Consider the following 21,488-nt stretch of genomic DNA (forward strand, 5'->3'; position numbering starts at 1 on the left):
GGTTGAGGGATCTGACCTCTGGATGGAGAACCTGACCCCCCTCACGTGAGAGCAGATCGTCTCGGTAGGGAAGACGACGTGGAGGGCAGATGGGCAAGTCGAGAAGGTCCGGGTACCAAGTCCTCCGAGCCACGCCGGAGCAATGAGGATCATCCGGGAACCGAACTTCCGTAACCTCCGCAGCACTTGCGGTATGACGGGGACTGGAGGAAACGCGTACAGCAGCGGGAATGACCACTCCACCACAAACGCGTCTCCTAAGGCTCCTTTTGGAGGAAATTCCTGCAAGCAGAACCTCTCGCACTTCCGGTTGACACTGGAGGCGAACAGATCCACTTGAGGGGTCCCCCAAAGGGCGAAGATCTCCAGGAGAATCTCCTGAGCCAGCTCCCACTCGTGAGAGATCGTGCTCTGCCTGCTCAGAGCGTCCGCCGTCACGTTTTCGTCTCCGGCCAGATGAACTGCCGAGATCGAAACTTCCTGCTGGATGGCACAGAACTCGAGCTGCATCGCCTCCCTGCACAGAGGAAGTGACCCTGCCCCCCCCTTTTTGTTGAGGTAGTGCATGGCCACTGTGTTGTCCGTCAGGATCAGGACATTCTTTCCTCGCACAGTCGGCAGAAAAGCCTTCAGGGCTAGCCTGACGGCCCTCAGCTCCAACAGATTGATATGGAGTCTGGACTCCGACGGAGACCAACGACCGCTGACTGTCAGCTCGTTGGCATGAGCTCCCCATCCCGTGAGGGATGCATCCGTCACGATCGTCACCTCCGGCCAGAGAAGCCAAAATGGAGCCCTCTTCATCAAGTTGCCTTCGACGGCCACTCACAGAAGGTACCGGGCGACCGAGGGCGGCACCTGAACCGGGTCCGACATCCTGCCGGAGGACTGCGACCATTGCATCTTGAGTGCCCACTGCAATGATCTCATCCGCAGGCGAGCCTCTGGCACCAGAAGAATGCAGGATGCCATGAGGCCGAGCAACCTCAAGAACTCGAATGCTGGGAGCGTCTGGGCATGCTGAAACTTGTGTACCATCTGCTGAATGTGAAGAGCCCTCACCTGGGGAGGAAAACACTGCCCCAGGGAAGTGTTGAGCACTGCTCCGATGTACTGGAGCCGCTGTGTTGGCGTCAAATGGGACTTCTTTAAATTGAGGGAGAAGCCCAGCCTGTGAAGGGAGTGGCAGGTGACGGACAGATGATCCAGGACTTGCTCGGGAGAGCTCCCCCTGATCAACCAATCGTCCAGGTAGGGGTAGACGTGAATCCCCGCATGCCTGAGATGCGCTGCCACCACCACCATGAGCTTGGTGAAAACCCTTGGGGCGGAGGTAAATCCCAACGGCAGGACCAGAAACTGAAAGTGCGAGTCGCCAACCGCGAACCTCAGGTACTTCTTGTGCTTGGGATGGATCGGCACATGGAAGTAACCATCCTTGAGGTTGAGAGACACCAACCAGTCCTGAAGCTGAAGGGCCTGGAGGACTTGAGAGAGAGTAACCATCTTGAACTTGTCCTTCATGAGGAGTTTGTTCAAACCGCGCAAGTCCATGATGGGTCTCAATCCCCCGTCTTTCTTTGAAATAAAAAAATAAGGGGAATACCATCCCTTGTTCCTCTCCGCTAAAGGCACCTGTTCTATGGTGCCTTTCTCCAGCAGGGCTTGAATTTCCTGCGCAAGGAGCGGATCCGGACTCTGCAAAGAGAGGTTCCCCGGTGGATTGTCGCAAGGCCTCTTCCGAAAGGGAAGACAGTAGCCGTGGGTTATGATCTCCAGAACCCACACATCTGAAGTAATGGCACGCCACTCTACAAGATGCTGCGGCAGCCTTCCCCCAACCGGTGAACCATGGGACATGGCCTCATGACTGAGTGGTAGCGGCTGCGGCGTTACCTGAGGGCAAAGAGGCAACTGCCCGAGGGGCCTTGGCACCACGGTACCCTGTCGTCCACCTCTGGTACCCCTGCGTTGGCCTCTTTGACTGCAAGCTCCTCTCGCTTTACTGAAGGACGAGTAATAGCGAAAGGAACCACCCCTCCATTGCTGTCCCCTAGGACGAAAAGGCGGAGGTTGGCGAACTGCAGCGCCCAACGACTTCGCTGCAGCTTTGGAGGTCTGCAACCTCTCAAGGTGTTCACCGTCAAAGGGCATGTTGAGGAGCCGGGACTGCACATCAGGAGCAAACCCCGACTTCCGCAACCACGCAAACCTGCGTATCACAGTGCTCGCCGCCATGGACCTGCAGACGCATTCAGCCATGTCCAAACCCGACTGAACGGACTCACACATGGCATCCTTACCATCCTGGACCATAGCAAGGAAACCATCCCGTTCGTCCCCTTCAGCCGCTAACGCAAAACAGTTCCACAGAGTGTGTGTGAAACGAGACAAGGCACAAATGGAGTTGGCCGCCTGAAGCGCCATACCACCAGAAGAAAACACTTTCTTCGCCCAGCCATCAAAACGTTTGTCGTCCCTATCAGGAGGGATGGTAGGGTACGACGCCTGCTTTGCCGGGGCCGCCTGCACCACCAAACTCTCCGGAGTGGGGTGCCTGGTCAAGTAGCAGGGTTCGCTACTGGCTGGACGGTATTTTCGCGACAAGGACCTGCCCACCGCCGGGAGACTCTCCGGAGCAGTCCAAGCCGCCGCCGCCACCCTTCTCTGTAGAGCCACATGAAACAGCAGTACCGGGTCAGTTGGGGGACCAACATCAAGGATGTCCGTGAGATCATCCTGCACAAACTCCCCTGGGGGAGCAGACCATCCCAAGTACTCGGAAACCCTAGCCATAAGGTGCCGGTACGAGGAATCGGCATGAGAGCCAGGCTTAGGCCTACAAAACTCCACCTCCGGAGAGGTGTCCAGTCCACTGGCATCATGCAGTGACCGCCTCAAATCGTCAAACTGACTATGGCCCGAGACCATTTCATCTGGAACCTGACTAGGAACCAGGCCATCAGAATCCTCATCCACCTCCGAAATATATTCCAGGTGGCGAAAAGAAGGCACACGAGAATGCTTGCTCTTAACCAGAGCCTTCCTAGGGGGTTCCCCCGTGCCACGGGGTACCTCCGACACCCCTGCCTCGAAAGGCGTCGAGTGAATCGGCGCCAGTGTCGAGAGAACAGGCGTCGAGTAAATCGGCGTCGACGGCTTCGACGACTTCCTCGGAGCCTCGAGAAAGCCTGTCGACGCCCTTGACGCCTCAGACGTCAATGTCTTCCTCGAAGACATCACAGGTGCACACGGTCTCGAACGCGGCGAGGAACGGGACCTGGAACGGGTACGCCGAGAACGAGTCCCCTTGTCCGAACGGGACCTCTCCCGTGACTTGTGCCGACCACTCTTGCGAGCGGTGTCTCTCGACCTCTCACGGTCGACCCCACTCGGGGGCGCGGACGGCTTAGTACCCTGCGACTCGAGAATCGCCAGCATTTTCTTCCCAAAGGAAGCCCATTCCTTCGGCGTCGCACGGCTGGTGGGGTAAGCGACGTGCCGGGCAGAGTCCTCAGAAGAGGACCTGGAAGACGACCGCTGTCGGCGCTTCCGAGAATGCCTCGAAGAGGCCGAGGAGTGGCGAGACCGACTCCTAGAAGGAGACCCACGAGACTTCCGACGATGACGCAGAGAGTCTCCTCTCGAATCATCCGTCGAAAGCCCCGCAGACTTCGACTTCCGGGGCTTGGACACCCGACCTACCGACAACTTCTTCTTGCATTCACGTAAGGCTTTGGACTGGCAGTCGATACAGTCATCCGTGTCGTGGGCCTCCCCGAGGCACCAGAGGCAGGCGTCGTGCGAGTCCGTCACCGACATCTTGGACCCACACTCCCCGCAGTTCTTGAAGCCCGGACGCGGGGTCGAAGACGAAGTAGAAGACATCTTCACACGTAGGATTTTCTCACAAAAACGAACAGGTTCGAAGAACCGAGAAGAACAGAACTCCAAAGAGTCGAGGCGTTAACCGAGATTCACGAAGCAACACGTTCGCCGAAAAAACGGAACTGAGGCTACGGGCGTCGTGCGTCCTACTTATAACATTGGATGACGTCGGAGGAGGTCCTCGACGACGGCGCATCGACGCCGAAAAAAGTTTCCGAAGCAGCACAGATGTGGTGATTACCTGTCATAGATATGGAATACGTCGGAGGACCCAATCCCCTCGAATTATATTTGATTGCATTCCTGAGAAGAGAATTGTGTGCTTTCCTTCCATCTCTTTACATTGCATGAAGGGGGAGGAGGTGAATTGCTACCAGGGGGAAAAGTGATTACATTGTTTTGGTTGAAATCATATCAAGTTTATTTTCTGTACTGCATTTCATTCATCATTGCATTGTCTTTGAAGCCATATGAGCATTCTCAGCTACTTTATCCTCTCTATATCAACTTCTAAGCCATTAAAAAGAGTGTACCACGATAATATTATCCATTGTTGATCAACATCATATTCTCAAGTGTGATATCAAATATGAATTTATTATAAAAGTGTGATATATATATATATTGTTTAATTTTCAAATAAACCTTTTAATTTGCAAAACAAACCTACTTCTTGGCTCAGTGGGGTCAGGGGGATTCTAAGAGAGGGGTGTTATATAAGGGTTGTCATCCAGAGTAAATGAACTGGACATAAAAATATATCAATAAGGGTTTCCCTCAGCATCCCAGACTAGGCATTGACTTAGCTGTAGTGTTGAATTGAATTTGCTTACATACCCCAGCGCAAAACCTCAATCATTGGGCACCAAACCCCCAGCCACCTTAGCTACACACCCTCCCCTCATCGCATCAAGAAATTAGACTTCAATGTAGATAAGCCTACACGTACTCCACTTATATACACCTCATCCGCACAAGAAACTTCAGGCTGACAAGCTGCACCCCTGCCCACACTACAGCTTACCCTGTAAGCCACCTACCCATCCCTACCTGTGCCTGCAATTTGGACGATCAGAGCCAACTCCTACCCCCAACAAATCCCCCCTCAACGCACCACCGACTGCACCGGTGAAGCACCAGGCCACCACTAACATCCTGGTCACACAACCTGCCCTCCTAAAAGGAGCCCTGATCAATGCAAGATCAGTACTTGCCCACGCCTTGAACATCCAGGACCCCATTGTTTCATGTAACCTGGACCTCCTAGCCCTCACGGAGTACTGGCTACACACAGACTCTGGCCCTGCGCTATCCCTAGCCATTCTTCCTGGGTTCACCATACTAAGAGCAGACAGGCAGGATGCAAGGGGAGGTGGGGTACCACTAATTTACAAAGACAGCCTGAATATCGGAGAGTGCCCAGCTAAAGTACAGATTAACTGCGACCTAATCTCCCTTAAACTCACCACCTCATATGCCAGCTCTATACTTCTCGACCTACTTTGCAGGCCTCCAGGACCCATTGGCACTTGCGAGAATTACCTTACTCATCTCCTTAATGCAAACCTTAAAACAACATCCAAAGTCATTCTCCTAGGCGAAATGAACCTGGGCTTGAATGACCCTACAGACCGCAACGCCTCCTCACTAGCTAGTGCGCTAAAAGCACTAGGCTTCACACTCCGTATTAATAATCCCACGCATGCCAAGAGCCGCATCCTGGACTGGCTTGGAGACCTAAACTGAATGGTCAACATCACATATCTCTCCATGCCCCTGTTCCAGCCACTTCATGTTGAATCTTGACATCCTACTACCCCGGGACAATCGGCCCGTTTGTACCCCGATTCCCCCTACTTGGGTGAGAAGTTCCCACAAAATCACCAGACAGTATAGCCCCACTTTTTGCCAACCTTCCACCCGACCACCTCGTACACTGGGCTGATCTCTACCAAAAGGCACTATAAAGTGCAGTGGACACAGTCGCCCCTTTGGCACCACGTAACGCAAAAGCTCTCTCCCATGCCAACTCCTGGTTTACAGGGGACCTCCTAATCCTGAGAGCTAAGAAGCGCCAGGCGGAAGCATCCTGGAAAAAACACCAAACAGATACCCACAAGTCCTTGTTTAAGTACGCAGCTAGGTATTACAAACTAGCCATCACCCAGCCCAAGGCCACCACTTACATTGACAGAATTGCAAGAGCGAACTCACACACAAAGGAGCAGTTCACCCTCTTTAAGGAACTGGAAGCCCCTGCACCGGCCCCGGTCCCACCAGGTATTGTGAAAGACGAAATATGGTGTGCAAAATTCAAGAGGCCCTCCTAAGAAAAAGTGGCCACCCTTCAGGAAAAAATGGTCAAATAAACTTCTATTAAAGCCCAGCCACCCACAATGCTACAATCTGTCCACCTAAACCAAGACACTTAATTTCCGCCAGGTCTCAGAAACGGAAGTGGGCACCATCCTTAAAAGTCTTAAACCCTCCAGATGTAAAGGGGACACTTGCCCGAACCCTGTAATCAAGGAGTGCTCGGAAGCGCTCATCCCGTACATCAGCAGTTTCGTCAATGCTTCCTTCTCATCAAGTACAGTTCCTACCTCACTGAAGGAAGCATGGATCTTCCCCCTCCTAAAAAATCCTTTGCTTGACCCGCCATGTCTAACAACTATCAGCCTATCATGACAGTCGCATTCCCTGCTTAAAATTTTAGATAGGGCTGTCTATCTGCAAATACAGCACGATCTAAAATTCAACCAAATTCTAGGTTTAAGCCAGTCGGGTTTCAGACCATGTCACGGGACAGAATCAGCCTTGCTGGACTTATATCAACTTGGGGGCATGAGGGAGAGGGCGCTAGCGAGCCTGAACATGATGGCAGCTATGGAGTGAAGCTCCTCAACGCGTGGTGGGCCCAGTTGAAAAGGGACTGTTGAACCGCAATAAAAAGATGTGAAAATTGCTTGGGACACAGATGACAAGACAGTGCACCGGTGATCTGTACATTTCACTGACTGGATTCCTTGTGCCGAGACAGTGGCGGTGGTGCAGAGTATTGGATGACGCCAAAGGCCGAGGCTGTGGGTGCCGCTGGGGTGCACTCCGTGCGTGCCACAGGGACCGAGGAGAGAGCAGTGTGTTTACTGCGGTGTTGCAGTACTACAGGCAGCTCTCTCCTGGATGGCCGGTGAGGGACGTTCCCTTGCCGCATGGCACACCCACGGTGGGTCCTGTTTAAGAGCCGCTGCTTTGGCTGTGGATCGGAAAGCTGAGCCCCCAGGAATCATAGCAGTCACTGGGAACACTGTGTGAGAAACACATGCGGGATCCTTCGCTGAGATGGGAAGACGACATTCCGGATCAAAGAGCAGCGAAACGGGAATTCAAAGGCAACGTCGTGTCCTGTCCTGACGAGCCGCAAGCAGCCTATCGGAGAGCCCTGGTGTACTGTAAACGGTTGGACCGAAGAGGGGGTCTGAGGATGCATTACGGAGCGGAATACCCAAGCAACGATTCACATTCCAGCTTCTCTCGCTTCTGGTTCGTCACCGAGGTTGGTGGTTGGGTAGGTGGGGGCTTGATTATCTGGTATTACCCAAATTGGTAATTTCTAATTGACTGTATGGGACATCTGGCCGAATTCGGTCAGTACCATTTGGTCGTTTGGAAACAACCAATTTGGGTAATCTCTACCAACCATGGGGAGCGGGGGTTTGGTAGTGATTGCTTTGGGGACTAGCGCGGGTGTCCCCCGCTTGTGGAGATCTGGAAGATGAAAAAAAGAAAAGCAGACCCTGCTGCGTTGGATCCGACTAGCGTAGGAGGGTCGGATCTAACGCCACAGGGTCAGAACATGCACAGACTGTAGTAAATATCAGAACTGCAGATGCCTCAAGCTCCTCCCTGCACAGTAGAACTGGAAAGCAGCCTCTCTCCATAGCAACCACTTCTGTCCCACTTCACGTCAGTGCATAGAAAGTCTTACACCAGGAAGATGCTTCCACAGACAACTATCATTTCCCAATGCAACGCCTGGTGAATCACTGCTGCTGTTTGTGTGACCGGAGAAGACCTAGTCTGTGCTTCCTTATGAACGTCAAGGAGGCATTTTGGAATAAATTGGAAGGTCTCATTTGGAGACCAGCACTATTTCTATTGAGTTGCTTGCCGATAGCAGCACTGAGATTTGAACTTGGTCTGTCAACATAAGCTTCTCTAGTACAAATTAAATCTACAATACTATATAGGAAAATCAAACTCAATGGAAGACGCACTCTTCTTCAATATAAGAACTTATTTGAAGGAGGATTGTTGCCTCTCATTTCGACTCATGTGTTTAAAATCTGAGGAGCTGCTTTCCTGCTTGAATTTAACACAATTGTTGATTGGCAATCTGGAAAAAAATCAAAACAGCTATAAAAGACTTAGACTGGTGTAAGACAAGGAAAACCTAAGCACTTATATTATACAGTAGTTGCAGAGGTAGAATCTCTACATCGATCTACGACCATTTACATTTTTGTGTCACAAATGGCGAAATTTGTGACACAAATTAGTTGAATTTACTTCCTACTCGTGAGATACTCAGTGTTGTATCGAATAGTAATGAGATTCCTCCTTTCTGACACTTTTGTAAAAATGGTTCATCTACGAAAACACTTTAGTATCTATTGAGATATTGCATATAGAATCACCCATTCCCACTCTACATAGGTGGAGTTGTCATTGAGAAATGGTGGAGAGTTTATCTTGTTAACACTGGGGTTGTCAGGTTCTGCCCACAAGATAAAGAGGGTGAGTGGGTCTGTATTTTTGCTATGGTTTCGACTTCTCCTGTTTTTGGTTTGGAAAGAATATATTATTTGAAGCTTGATTTTATTTATTATTATATTAGGTTTTAAATGATATATGTTAGTTTTATTTACAAAGTTTGGAATTACTGTGAATTATTTGTAAAAGGTTAATGGTAACCATATGTAATTAAAAAAACAATATCTATTGAGTGACCAGTTTTATTGAAGGTTAATCATACTGTTTTAAATAAAAATGTTATATGAGGATAATATAATAACCAGACATCTGTTCTGGGAAACAAAGATTCTCAATTCTGGCTACTTGAAGGCTTTTAATTGGAGTTTTAGAAATTAACTATCCTTAATGTTGTGATTACATTTTTAAATTATATCCAAAACTATGAGGATTATAATGCTCTAAACTTGGTAACATCTTGCATGTATATTTTGTTTACAAATTGTATAAAAAATGTATTCATTTGTTTCGTGCAATTTTCTTTTTAAAACAGACACAAATAAACAAAATAAAGGATATACTTTTGTACATCCGTGTGTTGCTTCATTTTTGGACTGTTCCTGAAGTTGGCAACTGTATTTGCACACCACTCCCATACCTCCTGAAGTCTGCCTTACTTCGCTGCTATGTTGGTCTAGACTAAGTGCCAATAACCATGTGCACCTGCTTGGCTGGTCTCTCAGAACCCTTCCAAAGAGAAGGTTCTGAAAACACCCCAAACACCAACTGTGAGAGAGCTAGCTCCATGTGTTTCAAATGGTGGGGGTGGGAGGTATGTGTCTGGGGGTGCATAGAAAGTCTTAGACAATGCACATGGTACACAGTGCCAGAAGCTTGGTGTACACGGGCATACTTTGAGGAGCATGGACTAGCCAGAGAGCAATTTACCCTCCAGAGCCCCAGACCAGTCACCTTTATTACATGCAAACAGATAGCAAAGTATAACCACCTATGCTGCAAAATGCAGTGTGACTGCTAAATGAATAACAATAAAATAAATACATAAATTGCGTCTTTCCAAATGGACTGCTTACACACGTGACTAGGGTGCAGCATCCAAAATGAGAGTATACGGCCAGCAGACTCCTTGCTCCTATCAACTGGTGTTCATCTGCTTTGCCCTGGGCACCTGTTCATGTCTGTGCAATGAAAGGTCACATAGAAAACAAAGAAGCATTTTGTGCTGCAGTGCATGGCACTCATGGTTTACTGATAGTGTTTCACAGTTGTTTCTGATTTGTTAATGGGGAAATGGAGAACCAGGTGCCTTGCCAACATTATGAGCTGCAGTCTGTTGCAAGCAAGAAGGGGTGTCTCTTCCATCTTACCTTCTCCTCTCCTGCCATTGTCTCTTCATCAAGCACTCCAAAACCCCTCTCTGTATGATCCAAGGCATCCAGCAACCCACCAACTCTCCTCCTGCATGATTTCTGCTCCTGCTCATACTCTTCACAAATATCATTGCATTCCAGTGGTGCGGCACCATCACCTGAAAACCAAGCACAGAGAGTAAATCATGATATGAAGTTCCCCACATGCTCCCCACTACACTAGTCATAAAAATAGGCACACAACAAGGCAGCAACCCCACTCTGGCACCCTCTTGCAGAACTCCTCGATCAAATTCCTCATATTTGAAATGTCACGAAAGCACTGACTGGTTCTCGTAATAATTTCTTAAAGCCACTAGTTGGCATCACATGGCTCCAAGCTAACTCATACACAGATTCAGTGATGCTGCATGCAAAGTGATATCCTTGATACATATTGCATAGTGAGTCGCGCTTCAGGTCCACCCATTTTTCCCTGGTCAAAGAAACTGGGGAATGGTAGAATGTGCTGGTGGAGTATTACATGAGGTAACTTGTTTTTCTAAATGACACCATTCCTACTAATGATTTTCCATCTTTGAAAGACTCCTGAAGCCATACCCAATGGATGGAGAGTACAAGAAAACCCAGCTACACCAGAAAACATTTAAGCACTGAACAACCCCGGCTTGAACATCTTTACCGGCCATTCTGTCAAGATGCCTGTGTTTTCAAAAGTACGAAAGAACACACACGTTGCCACCTGTCAGTCCAGCAAAGGCTCCTGTCACAACCATGCCACAGGAAGACCAAGTGGCACTCAATTTGGACGAATTGGAATTCAAAATTCATCACCATAATCAGCCTCGGACAATACTTATTCATATTTCTGTCTTTTCTTTTCCTTTGCAAAACTTCCCCATTTCATTTCACAAACTACATATTCCATAATGCACCTTTTGGCAGTTCTCATAACCTGGCTATTCCTATGTGGCACTCTTTGAACTACATCCTCAAAAGTCCTAGAGAACAGTGCTGCTTTCACTTTCCCAAGTCCAGAGAGGGAGGAGGCAAATTACCTTCAGGTGTGGTGCTCCAGGTGCAGTGCTTTAGAAGCTAACAAGCCTGCCTTATGTGGGTTAGTATTTATGCAGCTGTCTGCAAGATCACAGGGCTATTGCATTGAGTTAGCTGACAGACCCTCATGTTTGGGAACTTGGATTCTGCTGTGTCCTATTGCTGCCGTTTCCAGAATCTGCTCCATGCCCTGCATCTCTGTGCTGCCTGCACTGCAGCCTTGCTTCCCTTCCTGCAGTTCCCCTCTGCTCTGCATGCAGTCCTGTGTTCCCTGTCTGCAGTCCCTTGCACTCTACCACCTGCTCTCTTGCCACCCGACTGCAGTTCCTTGCTCTGTGACCGTAGTTCGTGTTACCTAGTTTATCTTCCTAGATTTCAGACCTGAGTTTCCTTGTCATCTTTCTGCAGTCCTGTCCTTGGTATTCCAGTCCAGAGTTACAGTTCCTTGTTTTCCCCTTACCAGTCTGCAGTTCAGTCCTTGTCAGACTAGAGATTCAATCCTTAGTTTTCTTGTTCCTGCTCTATGGTTCAGTTCGCTGTTTCTCGATTCCGGTCCTTAGCTTCCAGTCTGCCGTTCCTGTTCCCGGTACCTTTGCTCTTAGATTCTTGCCTTGATGCCCATGCTCTTTCCTCCCATCGTCTGTCCTGAACCTTTCTCACTTTGACTTCCTGTTGTATCCCTGGACATTTCTGTTACTGTTCTTGTCCTCACTTGTGCTGGTGTAATTCCTTCATACAGAGTTTGGCTGCTGTATTTACCGGCCCACAAATCTGTGCCCCTTACTTTTGTCATGTCTCGGTCTTGTCCATTGTGCCACATCTGTAAATAGTGTGCTGGTTCCCGATTCAGGGGGCAGCCTCTGTTCGTTCCCGATGGACCTATACAGGTTTCAGTCTTGCGAGTATTGCTATATTGTTTCCAACTTGCCGCCTTGGGCTGCCGTAACTGGATGCTTTCCACGCCCCATCCAGGAAGCGGGAACAGCGCAGGGGCGCTTTCATATAAAATCAGGCGGAGGACCCGTAGCAGCGTTTCCAGATTGCTGCCTTGGGCTGCCCTAGCTGGTTGCTTCCCTCGCCCCATCCAGGAAGCAAGAACAGCGCAGGAGCGCTTTCATAAAAAATTGGGCTAGGGAACCGTAGTGGCAAAGGGTGACGCTGTTAAGGCTGTTTGGGCTGTAGTGTCTTCTCTTTTCATCTGTGGGTGCTGTATTGACTATTTTAAGTGAGACGAAGGGATGATTTAACTTAAGGTGAGAAGGAGAAATTACTTTACCGTAATGTTCTTTCTATGGATTCTTCTCACGCAGATTCCTCATCTGATAGATATTCCCTTCAGCTCTACTGCTTTGGAAAATGTTCAATAGGGTGCTGTGAGAAACCTGAAGGTATCTCCCCGCCTAGACCTCGAGGATCTGTTATCCAGGCGGCCAGGACACAGCCATCGCTATTGGATCCAGTTCCTGGGGGTGGGCCGACGGGTGAGACACGGTATTCCCCTTCCTTTACCAACTTTTCCCCATCCTCTCACGTAGGACATTCCAAACCACTGCCCCCCCCTTTTCCACCGCGAACACTATCCCACAACACAACGGACCACTGACTAACACTAGAGACGTTTTCCATGCACCAACATGACGAAGCGCTCTGGATCGCTAGAAGCTACATTGCAGGAACTGACCTAAAGTCACTGCCAGCATTCATTGAATTGCAAACTCACAAATGAGTTATCGCCATCTTGCTGATTAAGTAGCACTTACACAACACTCGCCACAGTTTTTTACCTGTTCCTTATTCGCCCAATATCTATTTTTATATCATTTCTGTAGCTGGTTTTCTGCCGGTAGTAGCGACCATCCAGGCCACCCACATTAAAGCGTTTGCACGCCATTCGCGTATATGTGGCAAACTCAATGCATACATGAAGGTGAGTCCAATTTTTGCCACCACTACAGTATTTAGAGATAATTCCGGTCAAGTGGCACAGCGAGTAGAGCGCTCACTTTGACATCCGTGCAGAGCTTGCTAACGCAGGTTGGAATCCCGGCAGGGTCAAACTCAGACTTACAACCTTTCGAGGTCGATAAATGAGCACCACACACCATGGGTAGTAATAAGCAGCGCTCAGATACCTGAGGGTTCGTAGCACTATATAAATGCCAAATTATTATTTATTATTATTTATTCAATAGCATTTATGGTCATTTGAGCTAATTCCACATCCATGATTTCAGGGCCCCATGGTATTAGTTGAACATAAAATGAAGGCTTACTCTGCCAGAAGCAGCGGCCAGAAAAGGGACTAGCTTCTACAGTCCCCCACTGTTTTTACCTGATTACACACACCGTGAAAAGTGAAAAGTCCATGGTGACTGCCCTATTCTCCTTTCCTATTCTCTTCAACATTGAAGCTACAGTTATTCCCCGTAAGATACATTGACTAGTTTGACAGGCACTATAGATTATTGATCAGTCCATTAAGTCTTACATAGTATGAGCCGGATGTTGAAGGAATATGATATCCGTATGACCAGTTATGGAGATTATCAAAACCGTGTTTACTAGTGGCTTTCAATAGTTTTAGATGCAATGTGAATCTTGTTGCTACTTTATCGAAATATGCATGACCAAGTGCTAATGCTTCACATTAAGCCGTCTATGTACAATTCTTACAGAGCTTATTTCTCTCATTTATTGTCTATCAACAGTTCAATACTCTTTGGCTCAGGAAAAAGAGATTATCATCTCGAAACGCGTCAGCCACACACACTGAACTTAACCTTCTCTGTTATATTTGCTCTTTCATTAAATCGAAAATCCTTTGTATCAAACATATGAAATGTTGTTTGCGTTTACTTGGTTTCTAATGTAAATATTGTTTTGAAAAACAAAGTTGAATTAATACTTAACCGTCTACTGACGGATCTTGAAGGTGTGCAGGGGACGGGAGGGCTCCGTTTTGGATCCTCTTTCTCTTGTGCTCTATCTTGTCCATTGTGCCATATCTGTAAATAGTGTGCTGGTTCCTGATTCAGAGGGCAGCCTCTGTTCGTTCCTGATGGACCTATTCAGGCTTCTGTCTTGTGAGTATTGCTATATTGTTTCCAACTTGCCGCCTTGGGCTGTCATAACTGGATGCTTTCCACGACCCATCCAGGAAGAAGGAACAGCGCAGGAGTGCTTTCATAAAAAATTGGGCTAGGGTCCCGTAGTGGCAAAGGGCGACACTGTTAAGATTGTTTGTGCTGTAGAGTCTGCTCTTACCTGCTCTGTTCATCTGTGGGTGCAGTAGTGACTATTTTAAGTGAGACGAAGGGATGATTTAACTTAAGGTGAGAAGGAGAAATTACCTTACCGTAATGTTCTTTCTATGTATTCTTCTCCTGCAGATTCCTTATCCAATCGATATTCCCTTCAGCTCTGCTGCTTTGGAAATCTTTCGATAGGGGGCTGTGAGAAACCTGAAGGTGTCCCCCTGCCTAGACCCCGAGGATCTGTTATCCAGGCGGCCAGGACACGGCCATCGCTATTGGATCTAGTTCCTGGGGTTGGGCCGACAGGTGAGACCCAGTATTCCCCTTCCTTTAACAACTTTTCCCCATCCTCTCACGTAGGCCATTCCAAACCACTACCCCTCCTTTTCCACCGCGAACACTATTGCACAACACAAAGGACCACAGACACTAGAGATGTTTACAGGACATGTCCCAATACCAGGGTCAGGCAATTGTACACATGTGTACACACACACACACACACACCTCTGCCAGCCCTTTCCCTTCCCCACAGGGATAAAAGGTGGAGCCAGAGAGCATAGTAGGAGCAAGACTGATACGACAGGCAGCACGAGGAGACGGCTAACAGAAGGCAGTAGTTCAGGAGAAGGAAAAAGGCAGCAGGAGGCGCGAGTGTGTCAAGAAGAGAAGCAACCTTGCCCTTTCCACCTCAGGCCTGCAGAACCTTTGTGCAGAGGAATCTGAGACAGCGAGTGAAAGCAAGTGTCCTGCTGCAGATGTCAATGATACATGGAGCAAGCCTGTGATAAGGCGGAGAAGAGGAGACTCCCGCGCCCGTGGCACTGGCCATGGCAACAGAGAAGCCAAAGGCCAAGCGGGTCATCACAGCCAGTGAGTCAAGGGGAAAATCAACAGGCTGTGTTGAGTGAGAATCACAAAGTGGCAAGTTTGAACAAAGCTAATGAACTTTAAAGGAACTGTTAAAAGTGTGAGGGGCGGGGGGTTCTGTTGAGCAGCCAAGCAAGATGGTCGCCTGATGATGGAGCTCCGGCCCCACGATATCCTTATAGAATAAATACTTCTGTGCCCAACTAATATAAGAATTGACACCGGCAGTGACTGGAGAGAAGGATTGAGCACCTAGCGTCCGAATCTGGCAGAGATCCGCTGTGAGCATGCGTAGCAGAGAGCAGCTATACCCTCGCCGCTGACAGGCTCGGAGCTACGCCGGAGCCCTGAGGGCTCCCACGCAACCTCGCTGAGATCACTGAGTGGGCCGTGTCAGACGTGAAGCCTGGACCCACTCATAAGTGGATGCCCTAAACTTTAATATCGGCGACCGCATCAGATTCATCACCTGTGATCCTGAAGGAACCTGTGGCAAGGGGTGAACGCCCATGGAGGCGGCTGGTGGCTCCTTGGTGGGGGAGGGGGAGCGCGGAGCGCGAGGCCACCGGTCCATTGACAACAGCCGGGAAGCTGAACTGTTCTGCATAGCCGAGGCGCTTCAGGCCACGGGGGACTTGACTGGTCCTGGGCCCCAGCGTCGAGGCTCCGGATACATTTGCAACTGAGAAACTGAGAAGTTGCGCGGCAGGCACACCTGGGGTCCCTGAATCGGCCAAGGACACTGGAGGGGAGTCGGAGTGAGGTCCGACAAAGGCACGAACAGCCAGCTTGATACCCTTACACGAGACTACTCGGTGCGCCATCTGTGTAGCCGTTGCTGTGAACCGTAGCCAAGCTGCACATGGCTGCCTGCTGCCGTCTGCCACTCAGACACGATAATACGAATCGTGCTGGGCCAACTGGTTCTGGATGTTATCAGAGAAGTGCAGTAACCGCAATGCAATTGCTGGGGAGACAGGCCATTGCTCCTATACTGGCACCAGAAGTGCATCGCAAGACACTTCCCTGCTGATTAAACTGACTCCCAGCGTTTGAGAACACACTGGCTACCAGCTGTAAACCATTGCACACTGTGGGGATATACTTTAAGCTGTTGGAGGTTACTACTGAGCCACCTCTTCCACTACATTGCCATCTGAATCCTGGTGGTTTGCACCTGCTGCCTTGTGGATGTATGTTTCCTTCGGCGGTAGGGTGGCGATGCCTCCCTCCCCCTTGGCGGCTGAGGACTTACATCTTGCTGCGCGGCGAGGTGGGGGCAAGCTCATACTCCTAAATCTAGCGCGCATGGACCGTTGGGCGTAGTGTGTTATCAGCAACATCCTTGGTAGTTGCTGCAACTGAGCGCTGGCACAAACCGCTGAATACTGTTGGAGGGGTGGTCTGAGGGCCGCATAAACACTCTGACTCCTGCTGGCCCCCCCAGAGCAGTAACGGAACAACCATACAGGCACATCTCATGTGAATGCCGGGGAGGGTGCCACTGCCTCTACAGACTCACAAGGACCATGTGGGTGGGGTACTCCAGGGTCACTGCAAGCCTGGTCCTAGCACCAGATTTTAAAGCGATGGGTGGGTGCCACGGGTGGCAGTGCTGGGGTCCGGTACACAGTGGACGCACTGGGGGATCCAGTGTGAGGGCCGCTAAAGCTGGGCTACGAACTGTACGTCGATCAAGAGGTTCTGAATGCCGACTGGGCCGTGATGCGTTTTGCACAGCGGGGATCATCCTCCCCGCTCGCATGAGTGAAACATTAGGGCAAGTGCAATCTGTAGACAGAGCCCCTCTGACCCTCATCCTGTTATGGAGGCGTCAAAAGAAAACTCAGTTAGGCTGACCTGTCACTGATTGCAAACTGAAACGCTACCCATCAGAGCGGGTATCCCACGACAGGATAACTACAGTCCTGCTATCAGCCTTTCTGAGCAGTGTGTCTCGCTGGTGCTTAGGGAGAAGCCAACATGACGAAGCACTCCGGAGCCAAAAAGAAAGGGACAATGGATTCATACACTAATACTCCCGCAAAAACCCTGGTTCCTACAGAGCCGCCAGCAGGGGACAAACAGCCCTAGGCTTCTAACACCACCAGAGACGACCCCCTGCTTGCGGCAATGCAGAATGGTTTCATGGCAGTAAACATGAAACTAGACAACATCGTCTTGACCATAGGATCCTTGAAGTCCAAGATGGAAAAGGAGGGTGCTCGTATCACGGAGGCGGAGACGAGGATTGGCGAGACGGAAGACAGTTATTAAACATGATCGTGATATAGCGCACTTGCAGCAAGAGTTCAGTAAGATCCGTAATAAATGTGACGATTTGGAACCACAATCTCAACGTAATAACATCTGAATCATCGGGTTCCAGGAGGCGGCCTGTAAAGGCCCGAAGGAACACTTTGTCGAGAACCGGCTGAAAACAATGTTTGATCCATCCAAATTCTCACAATACTTCTTGGTGGAGAGGACGCACTGCGTTCTGGGTCCTCTCCCCAAACTGGGAGCCCCTCCCCGAACCACCCTTGCTAAGCTCCTCAATTATCTGGACAGGGACTTAATTCTACACATGGCCAGAGAAAAAGGGGCTCTGTAGTACGAATTCTCGAATATATACATATATATATCCTGACTTCTCTGCCAATGTGCAGGCTAAGCGCAAGTCATATGATTCAGTTTAAAAGCTTCTACGCATGAGGCAGGTCCTGTATGCGCTACTATATCTGGCAAAACTGCAGGTACAACATGGTGGAAGGGCACATTTTTTTGAAGATCTGTCAGAAGCAGCAGCCTACATCGAGTCCACTACTTCTATACCGCTCCTGAGAAGGGACCGTGGTGGCGGGGCAATCCCTCCGCGTGCAATAATGAGCCGGACAGCATAGACAATGTTTGATTTTCATAATTGGCGTTACGCCATTTCTTCTAATTGACCATGGGCACAAAAAGTTCATGACTTGGGGCGGGCTGCTAAAGGGCGGCCAACTAAGTACATCTCTCTGCTCACGGTACTCCCCAAGGGTTCTCCAATTGTGTTCCATCGAGTTATGGGTTCCATCAAGTTGGGGGTGATGATGTGGGAGGGCGAATGTCAATATGAGCCGCAGATGTTCGGATGTCAAGTTTTGTTTTAATGTTGTTGAATTCAAGGTTAAAGAACAGTGCAGACTGCTCCTCAACCACACACTACAAATATACCCTGGGTTCCGCCCTTCAAAGCTCGGGCCCCAATTTGCTGCAATCAAATCATCATAATAGAGAATAATATCACATTCATGTCCTGGAATATCCGTGGTCTCAATCACCCTATTAAAATCACGAAAGGTGGTGGCATAAATGAACCGCAGGGCCCCCAAGAGTGGTGATGCTACAGGAGACACACTCTATGGAGGCCCTTAATGAAGGATTTGCTGCGGCATGGGGACCTCAGCGAGCCTATATTAATTATTCATCGCAATCCTAAGGGGTGATGACGCTGATACATTGCTCCATCCATTTCCAAGAAACTGAACGCAGCATAGACCCCCAAGGCAGATATGTTATTATATGGGGCGAATTGGCGGGTATCACCACGACCTGTCACGACCCTCGCCCAAAACCCCCTCTGACAAACACATTGGCCAGGTGGAGTCAGGACTCGGGCCTCTAGAGCCTGGCATCCTCTTCAAAAGCCCTCATGGGGCCAGTCCTGGCACCTATGGCGCCAGGCTCATACACCATGAACAACAATGTGCTTGGGAACTACTTTATTGTATTGTCAGCCAACATGTAGGCATCCACATAGCTTGGTTCATAAGAACCAAGCTATGCGGTCTAGTGTTTTGGGTATGGCAGGCCTGGAACTACTTTCCCTGGTACTACTTTACCTGGGCTATATAAACCACACCCTGACTGCAGAACATGCTTCGTGTTACTTTGCAGCTTGCAACGTGACGCTCACAGTGTCCAGCTATTCCCTCGCACCTCAGAGAAGCAGAACCTGCAAGGAGACAAAAGGAACATCATTAGCAGCAGCATCTTACCTGCAGTCTTCATCTTTAAACACTCGCAGCTACTGAGAACAGCTTCCTCGAATCTGCACGCCTCCCGGACAGAACGACCTGAAAGAGGAAGATAGAGGCAAGAGACTTTTACAAATTACAAACTGCTCAAAAGGCTTACCTGGCTGGTCACCTCTCGGCTGGCACCACCCCGGACATTCCACTTGCGCTGAAGAACACCACGCCCTACAAGGAAGGAAAACACAGGTTAGCAAAGGCAAGACTTCGCAGCGCTGCGCATATATATATACTGAATAGGTTGCATTACACCCCTGCAAAAATTGCTAGGTTCACTCCCACTGCTAATGGCGGCTGCCTCAAGTGCGGCGCTAATGTGGCCGAATCATAACACATGTACTGGAGTTGCCCTCGGGTAGCCCAATTCTGGCAGATGGTCGCAAAATGTTTACACGAAATAACAGATGCACCCCCCATGCTGCTACCCCCCAAAAACCTGTTTGGTGACATAGGAAAGGTAACGGTCAAAATACGTTGCCTCTTCAACCAATGGCGGTTTGATTGCCAAAAAATGTATACATCATCATTGAAATTAAAGGCTGCCCAGGACATTAAAATGTGGATTAAAGAAATGACTTACGCAAATGAGAGGGAGGAGGGTTAAGTTTCCCTGGTAACAACAAGTTGTCGGCCTAAGGACATTTGTAAGCCTTTCCGAGAATACTTATGGAAACAGAGACCAAACAGGTAAAGGACCCTATAAGGATGCTTACAACAATATATGTTAACTTCAATGATGCCTGAATATGTGTATACAACTATGCTAAATACTGATGGTAATATAATGACGTGTATGTATGTTTCAGAGGATGTATGTCTTGCACTGCACTAAAATAAAGGTTTTTAAAAAAGTGTGAGTGGGAGACCAGCTACAGAGCGAAAGTGGCACCATGTGGGTACTAACTCGAGAGAGTCTGGTCGAGCTCCATATTGAGAAACTACAGTAACCAGAAGGCCATAGGAAGGCAGCCAAAAGAAATCAAAGTGGTCATACGCGAGGGTCGAGCAAAAGCCCCGTACAATCGAAAGACTTTGATATGCAAGTGAAGTGGGAGAATGGGAGAAAAAGCTACTATATTCAAATGTGTCCACTTATTATACGCTTCCCCGGCAGCCAGGTTCCGCACTGGGGTCACACTCTGCCCTGCATTTTTGCTTGAGCACAGTACGAGACAGGGCTGCCCGCTGTCCCCCCTGCTGTTTGTGCTCACCATAGAACCCTTTGCGTGTATTATGCACCTCAAACAAATTCACAGAGGCTTGCATATAGCAGATCTGCCACAAATTATCTCCCTCTATGCCGACGACTCGCTGCTGTACATAAGAAACCTGGCTTCAAATCTTGCCCCAATATTGGATGAGGTACGCAAGTTCGCCACCTACTCGGGATGCCGTATCAACGAAGCTAAATCGGAGCTATTCCCGTTGAACCATACCACTACTGTCCAGCCATATCTGGCTGGGCTTCGATGGATCCCGGACAAATTTAAATACAAATTTAAATACTTAAGCAGAGTGATCATGTGTACGCTCCCTATTGGCTGAAAATCCCTTTTAAAAGGATGGTGGTTCCCAAATTGCTATTTTACTTCACTAATATTCAGGTCTGGCCTGGCTGTCTATTTTTTGATAGGTTGAAATAATTGGCAATCGGTTTTACATGGGGCACTGGAATGCCACGGATGAGATGGGAGGGCATGACTAGGCCATACGAGCAGGATGGCCTGCAGGCCCCAGATTTCGAATTATATTATGAGGTATCACAGGCACAATTCGGCAGATACTGGTACACACCACTAGACCAGCAGATTAATGCGACACTAGACCAGCCGATTAATGCGACACTAGAGGAGTGCAGCGCCTCCCCGTCGAATCTTTGTACTATTGACCCTGTCAATCATCACGCGGACACATGTACATTCCACCTGGTCCGCACGACAGTGAACACTTGGGCCAGTATATTCAAGAGGATTGGTGTCTCCTCACCCTACGTTGGTGCGATACCACTCTGGAATTGCCCGGGACTTCCCCCAACATATAAGGAACAAGTTACTTACCTGTAACTGTTGTTCTCCAGCATGGGTCTGGCATGGATTCACATGCTCATGAATATTCCCCGTCGTCAGGCTGGGAATCCTCGGTAAAGAAAAAACCAGTATCAGTTTCGTTTCTGATCTGTCTTTCGTAGTAATAACCAATCA

At 49.1% G+C, this 21,488-nt stretch overlaps 1 protein-coding gene across 7 annotated transcripts in view; it reads right to left on the bottom strand.

Moving 5' to 3' along the window:
* Positions 1-21,488, bottom strand: part of RTEL1 (regulator of telomere elongation helicase 1) — a 1,752,068-nt gene that overhangs the window by 323,543 nt on the left and 1,407,037 nt on the right. For all 7 annotated transcript variants that reach the window (XM_069650890.1, XM_069650893.1, XM_069650896.1 and 4 more), the window contains one exon: positions 10,029-10,189. In XM_069650890.1, coding sequence (XP_069506991.1) covers positions 10,029-10,189 — 161 coding nt within the window. The remainder of the gene's footprint in view (positions 1-10,028; positions 10,190-21,488) is intronic.

The sequence above is a fragment of the Ambystoma mexicanum genome, chromosome 3p (genome assembly GCF_040938575.1).
Source record: "Ambystoma mexicanum isolate Mex_15411 chromosome 3p, UKY_AmexF1_1, whole genome shotgun sequence".
Taxonomy (NCBI): domain Eukaryota; kingdom Metazoa; phylum Chordata; class Amphibia; order Caudata; family Ambystomatidae; genus Ambystoma; species Ambystoma mexicanum.